A 14,588-nucleotide genomic window follows, 5' to 3' on the forward strand; every position below is an offset into this window, starting at 1 on the left:
ACACTGATTTTTACCTATTCAAAAATCATAAAAATGTAAAACGTTAAAATAAAAAAAAATACTTTTTTATTAGGCCGCCATTTTGAAACGAGTTAAGATATGGGTCTAATATTTCAGGGTTATAAAGTACTCATTGAGACCTTTAAAATGAGGTACCACACGACCCCCCTTTCTATTTAAATTTTTTTCTCAAGATGTTGCCCAGCCGCCATCTTGGAATTTACAACTACCTAGTTTACAGTGAAAAATAGTATCTATAGACCAATTTACTTATGCCAAGTTTCAAAATTTTTTTTTGACCCGTTCAAAAAATAAATGGGGGGGGGGACTTCAAAGAAAAGCACTGTATAATGTATATCCTGGCCGTGCTTTGAACTAATTATTTTCGTGATTTTTTTTTTAATATTAACAAAAATATTTCCTAAAATTTTTTATCGGTTTTTAATTTTTCTTTTTTAGTTACATATATTCCTTTTTTAATATTTTATTTTCTTATTATTTATGTATACTTTTTTGTAAAATTTTAAAATTAAACTTGATAAAAAAAATATTTTATCTTTGTATAGTTTTAAATTTATAGTGATCTAAAACTACAGGTAATTTAAAAATCGGTAATATAAAATTGGTAATATATAAAAAAAAAAAAAATCTTTTGAAACAATAGAAGTTTTTTTGTTTCAAAATTACAACTAGTTAAAAAAACATTCTTGTTGTTTTTTGACTACGTAATAAAGTGAATAATGGTAAATCATCATCATCATTATCCCCAACCTCGTTATCTGATTCTCCTTTCTCTTTTAATAATTAAAGTTAATAGTTAAATTAATAAAGTTTCAATAATTTAAAGAGTCAAGTCTATAACTTCGAAACAGATATCTTTTTTCTATTTCGTCCTCAGTAGCTTCTACTATTCTTGAATGATCTTTATTTAGTAAATTTTAAAAATATAGGGCATTATAAGTTAGTTTTCCTGCCCTTTCCACGGTAAGTCTGTTTCTTCTTTGCCGATGAATAAATCCATAAGTACTAAAGCTTCTTTCGGTTGCAGCTGTTGGAAATGGTATATTAGAAATGTCTACAGCCAATGTACTTATTTTAGAACTGAAGCAAATTCCTGCCTACCAAACAGGCCCAGATATAGATTTTTTGCTGGTAATTACTAGTTCCTTAGCAAAAGTATTACCACCTCTAATTTTGTGCTGTGCGAGTGCTTCCATAATAGTATCTACTTGTGAAGAAAAATGCAGTTAAATTTTCAGCTTTAGTTAAATTCTCGCGTTGGTTTAGTTCTTATAGGTAAGCAGCAAAATGAACGGATTTTAAACATTTATTTTATCGTTAAATTTTATACTTTATATAATACAAACCCTATTTCAAAAAAGCTGGTAGATATTGGTTAGTTAGCTTCGTTAGCTTCAAAAAAATGTTATCCACTTAGAGATTGGCTGAAACAAGTCATATGTTACTTCTATTTGTAACCAGTTCTATTCGTTTTAGAAGGCGTACTGTATTTGATAAAAGAACATCAGAAATATCTGGGCTATCATCTAAGGCTCAACTTTTCAATTAATATTTAGTGTCCAAAAAGCTTTTTAGACAAGAAACAAAGAAACCTCATCTTGTTTTCACCGGAAATTTTAAAGAGATGTGTATTCCAATTTGTTGCTAAATGTCTGTTATTTTTAGTATATCTTGATTTATAAAATACCGGAAGAGGTATATTAATAACAAAATTAGATATAGAATCATTTCTGCAATTTGACCTTACATCCATTTATAAGCTTAAGATAGGTACTTTAGTACATTTTTTAATTACTCTAGTGTACTCGGATTCGAAAAGTGGATTTTACAACTGGTAACGAGAGGGTGGTTTATATGCGCATCTCCTTGTTTTGAATACATCTAACCATACTTTTTACGTTGTCATATCTAAAGGGGCTCCTGAGACATAAATAGCCCTTGCGAGTATTTCATCAATCCTGTTGTTTTATTGAGAGGAAATGTTATTAAAATACTAAGAAATTGTAGTTTGCGATGCTTTAGACGTACTTGAAAATTAAGAACTAGGTGATGAAGGCACTGACTAATTAAGGAATTTCTGAGCCTCTAAATTCTGCGTGCCCCTGCTGAGAGGTACTTTCAGTATCAGTAATATCACTCTCTTCTATTTCGTCGGTTGAATTTGGCGTGGTGTTATTATTACTACCGGAACCATTTCTTATATAGGCAATTTCCCTTTTTTTAAGAATTTGTACTACATTTTCAGGTATTTTGACACCAAAATTAGAATTGTTTGGTAGCATTTCTTTTAGAGAAGGTTTTATGTCTACTTAGGACTCATGTGATCAAATATTTGCTTAAATTGCTTTTGAAATAGAAAACGTAGTTCTATTTGCATCTATCGCAAAATACTTAACTTTTACCTATAATTATTTGTAGGAAATATGTTTATTTTTTAAGTATAATTGTAGGAATGTTAATAGATTACATGTAAAGGTAATTAATCACCTTACATCACAAACAGTTTTACCAGTGACCAACACTCTTTGTTTCATGCACGACACGTGCTTCGCTAAGGATGTTCCTAGTAACCTACATAATTAACCTCTCCTCCAAGCCTAAACCGGCAGCCGCCTCCTCATGCAGAGAGATTTACCGAAAATCAATATAATAAGTATAATAAATAATAATATAAGAAAATTATTGTATTAAAAATGAATGGACTTAATTTTCGTTTAAAGAGTTTTGTAATACTCAATTAAAACCTTAAGTGGAATTAGGAAAAGAAAAATGAAATACACATAATTTCCTTCTACTTCGTATTTCATTTTCCTTAACAGAGCCCTCCGCTGTAGGAATGTTTCTATTTCTTAAACATTAACATGAATTACAGTCACAATACAAATTTTACTTAATATATAGGTAATTCCAAACTGTTCAGTTCACATCAACCAAGAGCTGCGATTTTGCGAGACTTGCGACACAGTATTCTGTAGGCTGTGTACAGGAGGATCTCACAATGACAGTACTAGTAGCTCTGAGCACAACATCATACCATTCTCTATTGCCATCAAACGCATGTCAGAAATTTTGTTATATAAAGCAAACGAGTGTATTTCAAAGGTGCGTTTAAAAAATGTGGGTAATACGTAAGACTATAACTCCTAATATTTTTTTAGTTAAGCCAAGCGCAAGAACAAGTTTCATCAGAACTTGCCAGGTTGAATACGGCAAAAGAGAAATGTTTGGAACAGATCGATACTACTTTTCAGCTAATACAATTAGCGGTTGATAAAAGAAAGCAAGAGATGTTGGATCAAGTGAATCAAATGTGTAACGAGAAGAAACGAGTGTTAGAGGAGCAACATGGCTTAATTGAAAATGAGAAAAATAAAGTAAATAAATGCGTAATTTACACGTGAACGTAATTTTTATTTTACATCATTTTGTTACGTGTTTAGGTCGAGCAAGAATGCCAGGGTCTGCAGTACCAAGTTGAAGTTCGCAATATTACTCAGAAGATTGAAATACTGACTGAAAAACTAGATACGGCATTTAGTTTAGGAGAGCCTAGAGAAAACGCATTTCTCACGTGTGATTTTAGTCTTAATGATAGTTTGGATCAAGTTCAGCAGCACTTAGGAATATTAGGTAGGTGTAGATTTAAAATATGATCACTTATTTATACAACTTTTTTAGGGAAAGTTAGGTCTTCCACAACGTTTCCTAGTTTATGCACTGCCCAAATCGAGGACAACATAATTGCGGGGATTGAGACTTGTATTTCACTAAATACTGTCGACTATCATGGTAATTCCAGGAAAACGGGTGGGGATCCGATACAGGCTGAAATAATAGCGGTAGGTGAATGGCCGTTATAAACAAATCTCCATTCTATGCGCTACAAGGCGTTTTTTCCTTTTTTATGATATTAAGATTCAATTTAAAATTATGTGTTACGTTCTATAGGGTATATTCGAAAAATGTTATGCCAAAGTTTTAATTAAAATATTTAAATTTTATTATATTTTCAAAACTACGTTAGATATTTAAATGAAATTTGGCGCGTTTGGTTAGATAATAACTATACATCTTTTTTACGAATTAGTATTTTATAATAATAATAATAATAATAAATATTTTTTATTTGCAAACTCAACATAACTACATAAAAAAAGAGAAAGAAATACACATTTATTATTTTATGCAAATAAAAGGCCGACAAATTCAGAATTCTGCCAAGGCAGATTCTGGTCTTTAACATTGTGGCCAAAACTTAAAAAAACTAACTAGAAAAAAAAATGTAGAAACGCTTGTAACAGACAAAGTTTAATTATACACACCTACCCAAAAAATTTAGAACATCAACATAAAAACAAAGAAAAACACGCACATTAAACACAAATTTTCAGTCTCCACCCATACCCAAATTAACAATATTGACCCTTCAATATTTTCCGCAGACAGCTGCTGACTCATCAGACGCACCATCATTCCCCTGCGAAAAGTCTGAACAGACACCAAACTCAACTCAAAATTTATGCCCAAAGAGTTCATCTGATATGCAAAATTATAGGAAAAGGACCTTTTAAATAATTGAGTCTTATGTCTTGGAATATGAATTGTGTTTCTTCTTAAGCCAAATGGTGAACATCATTTCTAAAAGTAATCTTAAGGTATATGTAAGGTGGACTACGGTATTTAAGAATTTTATAAAAAAAGTAAGTGAATGAGCAACTCTACGATTTTGCATATTTAACCACCCCAGCTCGGAAAGTCTATGGGAAACGCGATTATGTCTGAGTATGCCAAAAATTAGGCGAATACATGAGTTCTGAAACTTTTGCAATCGGCACCTGTCATTATAGTCTAGGCACCAACCGTAAACAACATCGCAATAATTGCATTGTGACAGCACTAAAGAGTCACACAACATTTTTTTAATATCTTCACTTAGATAATGCCTATGCAAGTAAATTAATTTTAAAGCAAAATACCCTTTTTTCAGAACATTAGAAACGTGTTGATGAAATCGCAAATCACTATCCACTATTAAGCCCAAACTTTTGCAATTATCTACAACAGGAATATTAGCATCACCCATCTTAATATTAATAGTGTTGCTGTTTAAAATATGGTTAATTTTTTGCTTATTACCAATAAACATTACAGACGACTTAGAAGGATTTAATTTTAAAAAAATGCTTTGAAGAAATATCACATATGGCTTGTAAGTCTTGATTAATTTTTGCTTCCGCATTTTTAGCATCTTCTGGCAGAAAAGAGTAATACAACTGAGCATCGTCGGCATAAAAATGGTAAAGGCAGTTTTTTAAATAAAAATAAAATCTAAAAGTATAAATAATAAAAAATAAGGGTCCTAAAATACCACCCTGAGGCACGCCATTATCAACTTCCAAGGGTTCAGATACATTTTCCTCTATCATGACTCGCTGCACCATACCGCTTAAATAAGAATTAATGAAATTAATAGCTTTATCGGAAAAACCTATATAGTGAAATATAGACTTTAAAATTTCGTGATTAACAAAATCAAAGGCTTTCGTATAGTCCAATAAAACAAGGGCAGAAATCATACCATCATCCCTAGATCTTATGATGTCATCAATAACATCCGCCATTGCTGAAGCACAACTGAAGTTCTTTCTAAACAAAATATCATTAGCATTTAAAAAATTTCGAATTTGAGTGTCTAAGATTCTTTCAAGAATTTTTAAAAATGTAGGCAGAATACTAATGGATCTAAACTGACTAAAATCTGTTGGATTATTTACCTTTGGCAATGGCATCACAAAGGCCTCTTTCCAACATTTGGGAAAATAGCTGCTTTCAATGCATTTATTAATTATATGCAATATAAAAGGTATTATAAAAGGGCAGCACATATGAATTAATGTTATATTAAGATTGTCGATACCAAATGCTTTGGATTTAATGCTAAATAAAATAGAACATATATCATTATAACTCACTGGGCGAAATAAAAATAAATTTGAAACGGACAAGGAATTATTTTTATAAAAATTAATTATTTCCTGACTATTATCGCTGCTAGGTACCTTACTGCTGTCAACAAAATAATTGTTGAAATTATTGGGATTCTTAAAAGCTCCAGGAATCTGTTTTTGCTTACAAGCTAATATTTTTCTTAATTCACTCCATTTTTCCCCATATGTACAGTTCCTAAATTTATTTCTATAAAAAGCTTTTTTTTCTGCCCTAACGGCTGTGGTGGTATAGTTCCTAAGTTGCTTGTAATACTCCCACTTTGCAGGCAATTTACTTGTTTTGAAATCTTTTAGCGCTTTATCTCTTAGTTTTTGAAGAAGTTTTTTATATGTGTTTTATACTGTCAACCAAGGAGAGTTTCTCTTTTTTCGCACTGTAAATGTTTTAACAGGAGCATGGATATCAACAAATTTTACTAGGTTGGTATTTAAACACTTTACTTTGTCGTCAATAGATTGATAATCATATATAAGATGAAATGGAATGGCCTCTAGATCGGCCTGGAAGTTATCTAAGTTCATATTTTTTAGGGGTCTATAGGTCACGATTTTAGGAAGCACTTCCGGCACCATACCACTAAATTCAAAGAAAATGCCAAAGTGATCGGAAAACGTAGAGTTAATAATGCCAGTTTTTAAAATATTTAGCTGATTAGTAAAAATAAGGTCGATAATAGAGCTGGTGCCATTAAAAATACGAGTCGGCTCAGCTATAACTTTGCTATAACTCAGCTATAGCTTGCTTTAGATTAAAAGTCTCACACAAAGATATTAATTGGCGTGCATGGTTGTCATAAGCTTTTGAAACATCAATATTAAAGTCCCCGAGGCAGGTTATATGGTTAAAACTAGAAAACATATCAATTAGTATTTCCTCTAATGTTACGAAAAAACCTATATTAGAATTTGGAGGTCTATAAATTATTCCAAAAATATGCGGTTCACCATCAATATTAATTTTTAACCAAAGGCTTTCTAAAAATTCATACATTTCAGACAAAAGAATTTCGTAAGTTAATCTGCTCTGAACAAAGGCAACAAGACCGCCACCTCTATAATTTTGTCGATCATTTCTTATTAGTTGGTAATTAGGGATGCGTACAGCATCACTATCAATATCGCGAGTCAGCCATGACTCTGTAATTGCAATAAGGTTAAAATCCCCTGAACAGTATTTCGCAATCATCAAAATGAGCCAACAGCGACCTACAGTTTATATGTGAAACCTTTACCAAGGACATAAATTAATATATATATTAGAACCCGAGTAAATAAGTAAAAGCAAAAATAAAAGAAAAAAAAAATTAAATAGTGCGTTTGAAGAGATGAAAAAAACTATATGTAACAAAGATTATAAAAAAAAGAGTTAAAAGAAAAAAAAGGTAACTAAGAAGTTTAGGAAGTTAGTTTGTCGCAAAGTTATCCAAGAACAAGAGTTTTGAGCAACCAAATAATTACGAAAGTACCTGTCATTTTATTTACATGTATAAGGCTAGCCGCATATTGAACGTAGGACCTTTGCATGTCGTAGCTATTTGTCTTTTTTTGTTATGTTTATATTTACCTATATTGTCATATAAAGAGCATAATTAAATTGACGGTACCTATTAGTTATTAGAATTAAATATGTCTACAGAAGATGAACTTTGTTTAGATTCAGAATCGGATTCGGAAATCTGGAATATTCTGTTGTGTTTCTATTTAAAACGGCGAAAAAAGTGTTTAGGTGAAAGTACTCATTTAAAAAAAAAGAACAACGCATGGAGAATTTAATCTCTTAAGTGATTTAAGTGACGTTTATATTAAACAATATTTGTACGCATATAATCTTTGTGACTTGTATCTTATAATACTATATTCTCCCGCACGAGATCAATTAGGAGTTCCATTTTTTTACAACAGTTGCCGCTCTGCACAGAAAACTGTGCACACTCCACAACCGACAGAGGCTGGACAGAGTACTCTGTTACTATGTCGCGCAGGCCTCGCCTCTGCTACGTCCAATATGCGGCGTTTAATTTAATTGCGTGTGTTACAAAATCCTCTGCTGCCCTAGGCTGTAAATAATATGCGGCTAGCCTTAGTCCTTTTCACGCCTATTTTTTAGCCCCACTAAATCACGTTCAGAACACGATGAACGGAACCATTACTTGCTTTGACATAAATGTTGCCATTTGACACCCACGCACATTTGTTAGAAAAAAGGTCCGTTGCTTGACTGATCCGTTCCGTCTGACTTTAATAAAGTCAGACGTGTCTTAGTCAGATCTTCTTTAATGAAAACACCAGTGTTTTTAAGCATTTTTCTATTTTTAAGTACCGCCGATCGAACTTCATCACTTGAAAACCGCACAAGCACTACTGGCGGTTTACGGCCAGGAATTCTTTGCGAAATTCTGTAGCATTTCTTTAATTCGGTGGTATTGATATGTAAATTAAGTTTATTATTTAGCAGGGATAATACATTTTCTGGGATGTTTTCGTGTTGTTTAGCTTTTAAACCAAAAATCCAAATATTGTTGCTGCGCATGATTTGTTCTTGATTCTCTATCTGGGACCGGAGTTGATTGTTTTCGTCCTGCATCTGACGTAATCCAGTTTTTAGGGTTGATATTTCTTTGTTTTGGGATTCGAGCTGTTTTTCGAACTTTTCTCCTATTAATGCTGCTACTTTTTCTGCAACATCCGATAGAAATTTATCGTGAAAAACTCTCTAGTGTTTTTAATAGATTCTCTAATGGATTTTATCTCTCTTGCGTCAGTTGTTGACAAACCCATATTTTGGCGAGAAGCGATGTTGGCTAAAAAACCAAGAAAACTGGCACAAAACAGAACACACACTACACAAAAACAGGTCGGTCGTCAAAATTATAAATAAAATTATATTTATTATTTGTATAATATTATATTTTTTCACTAGTGGCGTACGGAAATATTTTTGTAAAAAATTGTACGATAGTCATTTTATTTTGGTTAAAAATTATTTCAAGAGTCCTTTAATTTTTTAAATTTAATACGTAATTTGCTTAAAAAAAATAAATTTATCAGGCAATTGGACCTAAATTTTTTTCCAAATTTTTGGGTAGGCCATGAAACAAAAAAGATTATTTCTGTCAGTGTTTTTGCATTTTATTGTGACAGTTTTTTGAATGTTGGGCCATTTTCTTTCAACACAGCTCTCGCAAAGGAGCTCAGCATCTTCGATATTTAAATCGAAATTTTTTAAAGAAAGAATCTTTGTACGGTTGGGTCCACTTTTGCGAGACGTGGGATAACAAATTACCATAATCTCCACATTTGGGCATATGAAAATCCTAGAGAAATTCGGCCATTATCATTTCAAAATGAATAATTGGTAAACGGGTGGATAGGGGTTATTAATGATAATGTTTGTGGTCCACATGTCTTGCCTCCAAGATTGAACTTGGAACTATTTGTGGAGTTTCTTTGTTATGTTTTAAATAGTCCGGCAAGACAAACTGGTTTACAGGGGATATTTCCAGATAAGTTGAGTTTGTTAGCCAGTTTTGCCATTTTAAAGCTTTAAACAACAAAAACACTTCCTAGATCTGATATGTTAAAGAATATCTGGTAAATTAAATTATTGAAAAAAATCTATTAGTCTTGGCCTTGGGTGAAAAGACACAATAAAGCAATGGAATGTACCTAGCAAAATACAGTGCATCCGTATATGTGCCCGAATTCATAAAACTTTGCTTCAACTCTGCTTACTATGCCAAATATGCATGCTTATATATGCTGCTTACTATGTTTTGGCTAATAGGTGACCGATCAGGATGAGTTGCATTAAATAACTGAACCACCTCTTTTTGAGTACGTGACATATTTCCGAAACCAATCATGCACAAGATTTCGATTCTTTCACGTTCGGTTAATTTTCTCATTTCATACAATAACAGTAGGTAATAAAGTGTAGTTACTAATAAAATGCAGGATGACACTGCTTTCGCCTCTCAAAAAGAATAAACACCACTTGCAAATGTAAAAATACTTCAAATAGTCTCAAAAATAGTTGCACCAAAATACATTCACTAACAACAACTACTAAAAATCAAAATATCATTTAATTTAGAAAGGTATTTCCTTAATTTTACATTTTATCATCATTTTTCGTTTAAAATTGCTTACGTAACCACTATTCATTTGTACCATATCCTTTGTAAACAAATGCGTTCTTTCTGATTCTGCATTTTTTTGTGGTTTCCATTTAAAAAACAAATTGATGACGTCATATCTTTTTTTTGAGTCACCCTGTATATTTAATTTCCATGTAGAAAAACCTTAAACCAAATATTAAAATCGACGGGCAATTTTTTCAGAATTGTATTTTTATTGAATTTATCCGCTACTTTACGGATGCACTGTACATATTTAAATGTCTGAAGTATTATGATTTGAAAAAGAAAGAAAAGATATAGGGCTGTAACAATAAAATAATATGGTAATAAGGTAATCATGATGAGTAATAATGTAATAATAAACCAATTAAGTAACATCACTTCAATAAACTAGAGGGCTTACGAGCCGAGTTGTTACATTATAATAGGGCCATCTTTTGGGAGTGATGGGGTGTTCGTCACGACATAGGCTTACGGCTTATTAAGGACTGCTTAAGAAATAGTCCAAAAGACACCTCGGCACAAGATCAGAAAATGGAAGAAATTCCTTTTTCCTTCATGGGTTTAGCCGCTATGAGCCCAACCAGAACCCATAGAAATAAGTAAACTATAGAGTGTCTAGTAACAAAAAAATACTGGCAAAATTGGAAGGAATTCGATCCGTGACGCCACGTGCGTCAGCTTTTTGTTTCCCCATGGGGTTCGTTTATTGTAGCGATACACCTCAACCTAAAGGCTTATTGTGCTCACCCCGATATACATCTGTACTACTCAACCTAGCACCTCGCTGCCTTTGTACCTTTTTGCTGCTGTGGTACCTAATGTTTTTGAGTCTAGTGTATCTTGACGAAATATTTGTTGCTTTTTGCGGCACAAGGTTTCGCAATTGCAAATTACTGTTTCTGGTTCCTTTTCGCACAATCGGCAATTAAGATCTCCGTTGTACACTCCAACTGTTTAGGTGTTCTTTAACGGCCAAGTGACCCGTTCTGATGCCTATAAGTGTTTTGAGTTTGTTCCTCCTAAATGTAACGAGATCTTTAGTAATTTTTTCTTTTATTTTAAAGTTCATAAACATGTTTTCTCTCTTCAGCTGTCTCATTTCTATCCAGTGAGCTTGATTTTTTTCACCCGTTTTCACCTCTTTTCACCCGTTTCCTGATCTCACTGCGGAGTGTGCTTCTTGGCACTCCCAGTGTAAGTTCTGGTCCGAAGGTGCCGTAGAGCCTTTTCTTGCAAGTTTATCAGTTTTTCATTTCCTGGAGTTGCGGTCTCCTTAGGTTTTCAGTTCTATGAGGCATTTCCAAACCAGTTTTGCTGTAAGCCTAGGGTTCGATAAGGCCCTTAAGGCGACTTGGCTATCTGTTATTATTAGGATCTGCTTATTAGTGTATGCTCTCATAATATTTTCCCTAGCACAATTTAGTATCGCAAATATTTCTGTTTGAAAAACTGTAGCATGTCTTCCAAGCGGATGGCACGTTTCTGTTGCGATTTGGTCGTTATGAGCAGGTGAATTTAATAATCACGTACACGATTCAATTTGTAAAAACATTTATTAATATACGAAACGTTACAGTAAAAGGTTATACAAAGACTAACTGTAAAAACACGGGCTCCTAAATTTAATCTTCACTACATATAGCATTTTGCGGATTCAACATTTTCGGTCTTTCAATAACATAGTGAGCTGTCTCGCTAAAACATATATAAACTGATACATTTGCGTTTGGTTTTTCTTAAACATTTATCTTTATTATTTCAACAGTTTCATGCTCAGGTTTGTCTACAAAAATTCCAGCTCCCGTTCCCTTGTCGGTATCGGGTTAATCTGTGTATCTGTGTGTTAAATAAAATCTATGTCTGGTTTGCGGTTACTGTCATTCCATTCTTTTCTTGTTGGATATTCAACTTTGAATGGTGTGCGGAAGCAATACTTTGGAATCATGTGATCCGAAATCATTTATGATTTCATTGCCTCACAGATTCCTGATATTCTCTGGTGTTCTGGCAAGTTAACTTCTTACTCGCTTAAGTCGCAGCTTTGCGTCTTCTTGAATAACCAGGTGTAATTGGGGGGTTACGTGGGCCTTCCATGTATTCGGTTAGTGTAGATTTTATGGCTCCTGTTATGCCTAGACATGCGATCCTTTGTATTTTAAACTTAAACCTTGGTCCTACCTGCAGGGTTTTTGGGCACCAAGTTAGTGCAGCATAAGTTACAGTGAGCTGGGGCACTACTACTCTGGTGTAGATGCAGTGTCCCATTTTGGGCTATAATTCCTAGGTTTGCCCATGCATGCTTTTGGTCGTTAATAAAATTGATTCCGATCGCTTGGTTACTTTGTCGAGATGTTGGTTCCAGCTTTATTTGGAGTCCAACACAACCCCCAGATATTTTATCTCTCGCAACATAGGCATTCCTGTACCATGCAAGAATAGTGGGTCAAGGTCCTCAATCTTTCGTCTTTTGGTAAATGGTATAATTGCGGCTTTAAGGGGACTGATCTTAAGACTTTTCCTCTGTGCCCAATTTTTCACAAATTTTGTGTCCAATTTTTCCAAAAATGTATTGTTGTGGATGGACTATATTTTGAACAATTTTTGTAATTTTACGTGTAATTTTAATTTTTCATTTTAAGTCGTAATTTTTTTTTGGAGTTAGTATGTTTTTTTTTTTGGCAAACAGAAAGTCAAATAACAAAATTTAAACCGATTTCTTGTGGTAAACTTAATAAGGATTCTGGAAATAATTTTTAAACTAGAAAAACCAGTGGCTTACAATTGTTTTCATTAAAATTGTGCGAAGATGTGTTGCTACGCACGCTACTGCTTGAAGTAAAATAACATTTCTTTCATGTTAAGATGTATCTTTGCTACCTATCCAAATATGCCAAATTTTAATTAAATATCTAAAGTAGTTTTGAAAATATAATCACTTTATATATTTTAATTAAAACTTTGACCGCCTGTCTCTTTGTAACGAAGCATTTTTCGAATATAGTTACAACACAACAACAAACTGATATTATTTTGAGGTTTCCATATTTCATTTTTCATATAAGTTTTTGCTTTGGAAACTGTACTATCCTGTATAGTATATATTTGCTTCATAAAAATTATATTTATTAGGTAACTTATTGACTAATTTTGAAGAATGTCTGCATATTATTTATCTTTTTTTTAATAATTCGGCTTTGTTTATATAAGTTTTTTATATAATACGTATATTTAAATTATGGTTTTGTTAGATTTAATGGAAGATGAGTTCAGTTATTACTGTGCGGATGTAGAAGACTTCAGTCAGTTGAAATGCACCCTCAGATTAATGAGTTAAATGCTATGTATGAAAAATTGAGACATTTTAGAATGTCCAGAGAACCATAATAGTTAAGTCATTATGTTTGTAATTTTTTTCCAATCCATTGCTTACATTATACCAGCGTCACTATTATCTATGTATTTTCAAATTATATTTCTTTTAGAACTTTATACCATTGCAAGGGAAAAATTGTAAAATAATTGAGAAAGAGATCAAGTAGAAAAAAGGTGCAACAAGACTTTAATTGGACATGTATGCTGTTGTATAAGTCACTTAATATTAAAACATATATTTAATTTGATCACAAGCTTAATACATAAATCTATTATATGGCCTTATCAACATGAAATGCAACGTATTAGCAAAAAGTTACAAATAAATTATAATAAAAGTTTCATTGAAATATTTAACTACAAAAAACCCGAAACTAAAATCCTATACATTAGTATACTATGTACATTATTATTTAATGCATATTCCTTAAATTTTAAGTGCAATTAATTTTTTTTCGTTTTTCGGGCTGTTTCAGCTTTCATTCCATTGGCACTCGACAACGTCAACCTATAATAGACTTATTTTGCTCACGCTATTATCTCTGTGTTCTACCCAGCTTAATACTTCGCTGCCCTGCATTAGCCTGTACAGGACTTTTGCTGCTTTGGTACTTAGCTCTTCTGGATCTAGTGTCTTCTTCCCAAATAATTGTTGCCCTTCGTGACACAGGGCTTCACAAGCGAATGTTATGTATCTGACAGTCGCGGCTTGTGAATTTAGGAAGAGGTGAATGATAACACCTAACATATACTAAGTCCGCAAGAACAAAATTTTCAAAAACAATAAAAATTCTATATAAGGGAAATACTTACCAATAAATACTTACACAAGGCTCTCTGATCTGAAGGACTTAAAGTCGCTCGGTGCATTGAAGGTGTTACCCAAGTATTTGAACCTGGCAGCTGAATGCTGAGTCCCCGACCACGTGGTCTACGGTTTTATCCTCCTCCCAGTACCACCGGCATTCCGGGTTGTCCGCAATGCCGATGGTATGGATATGGCTTCTTAAGTGCTAGTGTCCGGTTAAAAGACCTGTTACAAGCT

At 32.9% G+C, this 14,588-nt stretch overlaps 1 protein-coding gene across 2 annotated transcripts in view; it reads left to right on the top strand.

Annotated features, from left to right (window-relative positions):
• LOC126741952 (tripartite motif-containing protein 3-like) overlaps positions 1 to 14,588 on the top strand; it is a 98,328-nt gene that overhangs the window by 52,270 nt on the left and 31,470 nt on the right. For both annotated transcript variants that reach the window (XM_050448434.1, XM_050448433.1), the window contains exons 4-7: positions 2,923 to 3,123; positions 3,180 to 3,395; positions 3,462 to 3,651; positions 3,700 to 3,860. In XM_050448434.1, the coding sequence (XP_050304391.1) occupies positions 2,923 to 3,123; positions 3,180 to 3,395; positions 3,462 to 3,651; positions 3,700 to 3,860 (768 nt within the window). The remainder of the gene's footprint in view (positions 1 to 2,922; positions 3,124 to 3,179; positions 3,396 to 3,461; positions 3,652 to 3,699; positions 3,861 to 14,588) is intronic.

Source organism: Anthonomus grandis, chromosome 11, assembly GCF_022605725.1.
Source record: "Anthonomus grandis grandis chromosome 11, icAntGran1.3, whole genome shotgun sequence".
NCBI classification, from domain to species: Eukaryota; Metazoa; Arthropoda; class Insecta; order Coleoptera; family Curculionidae; genus Anthonomus; species Anthonomus grandis.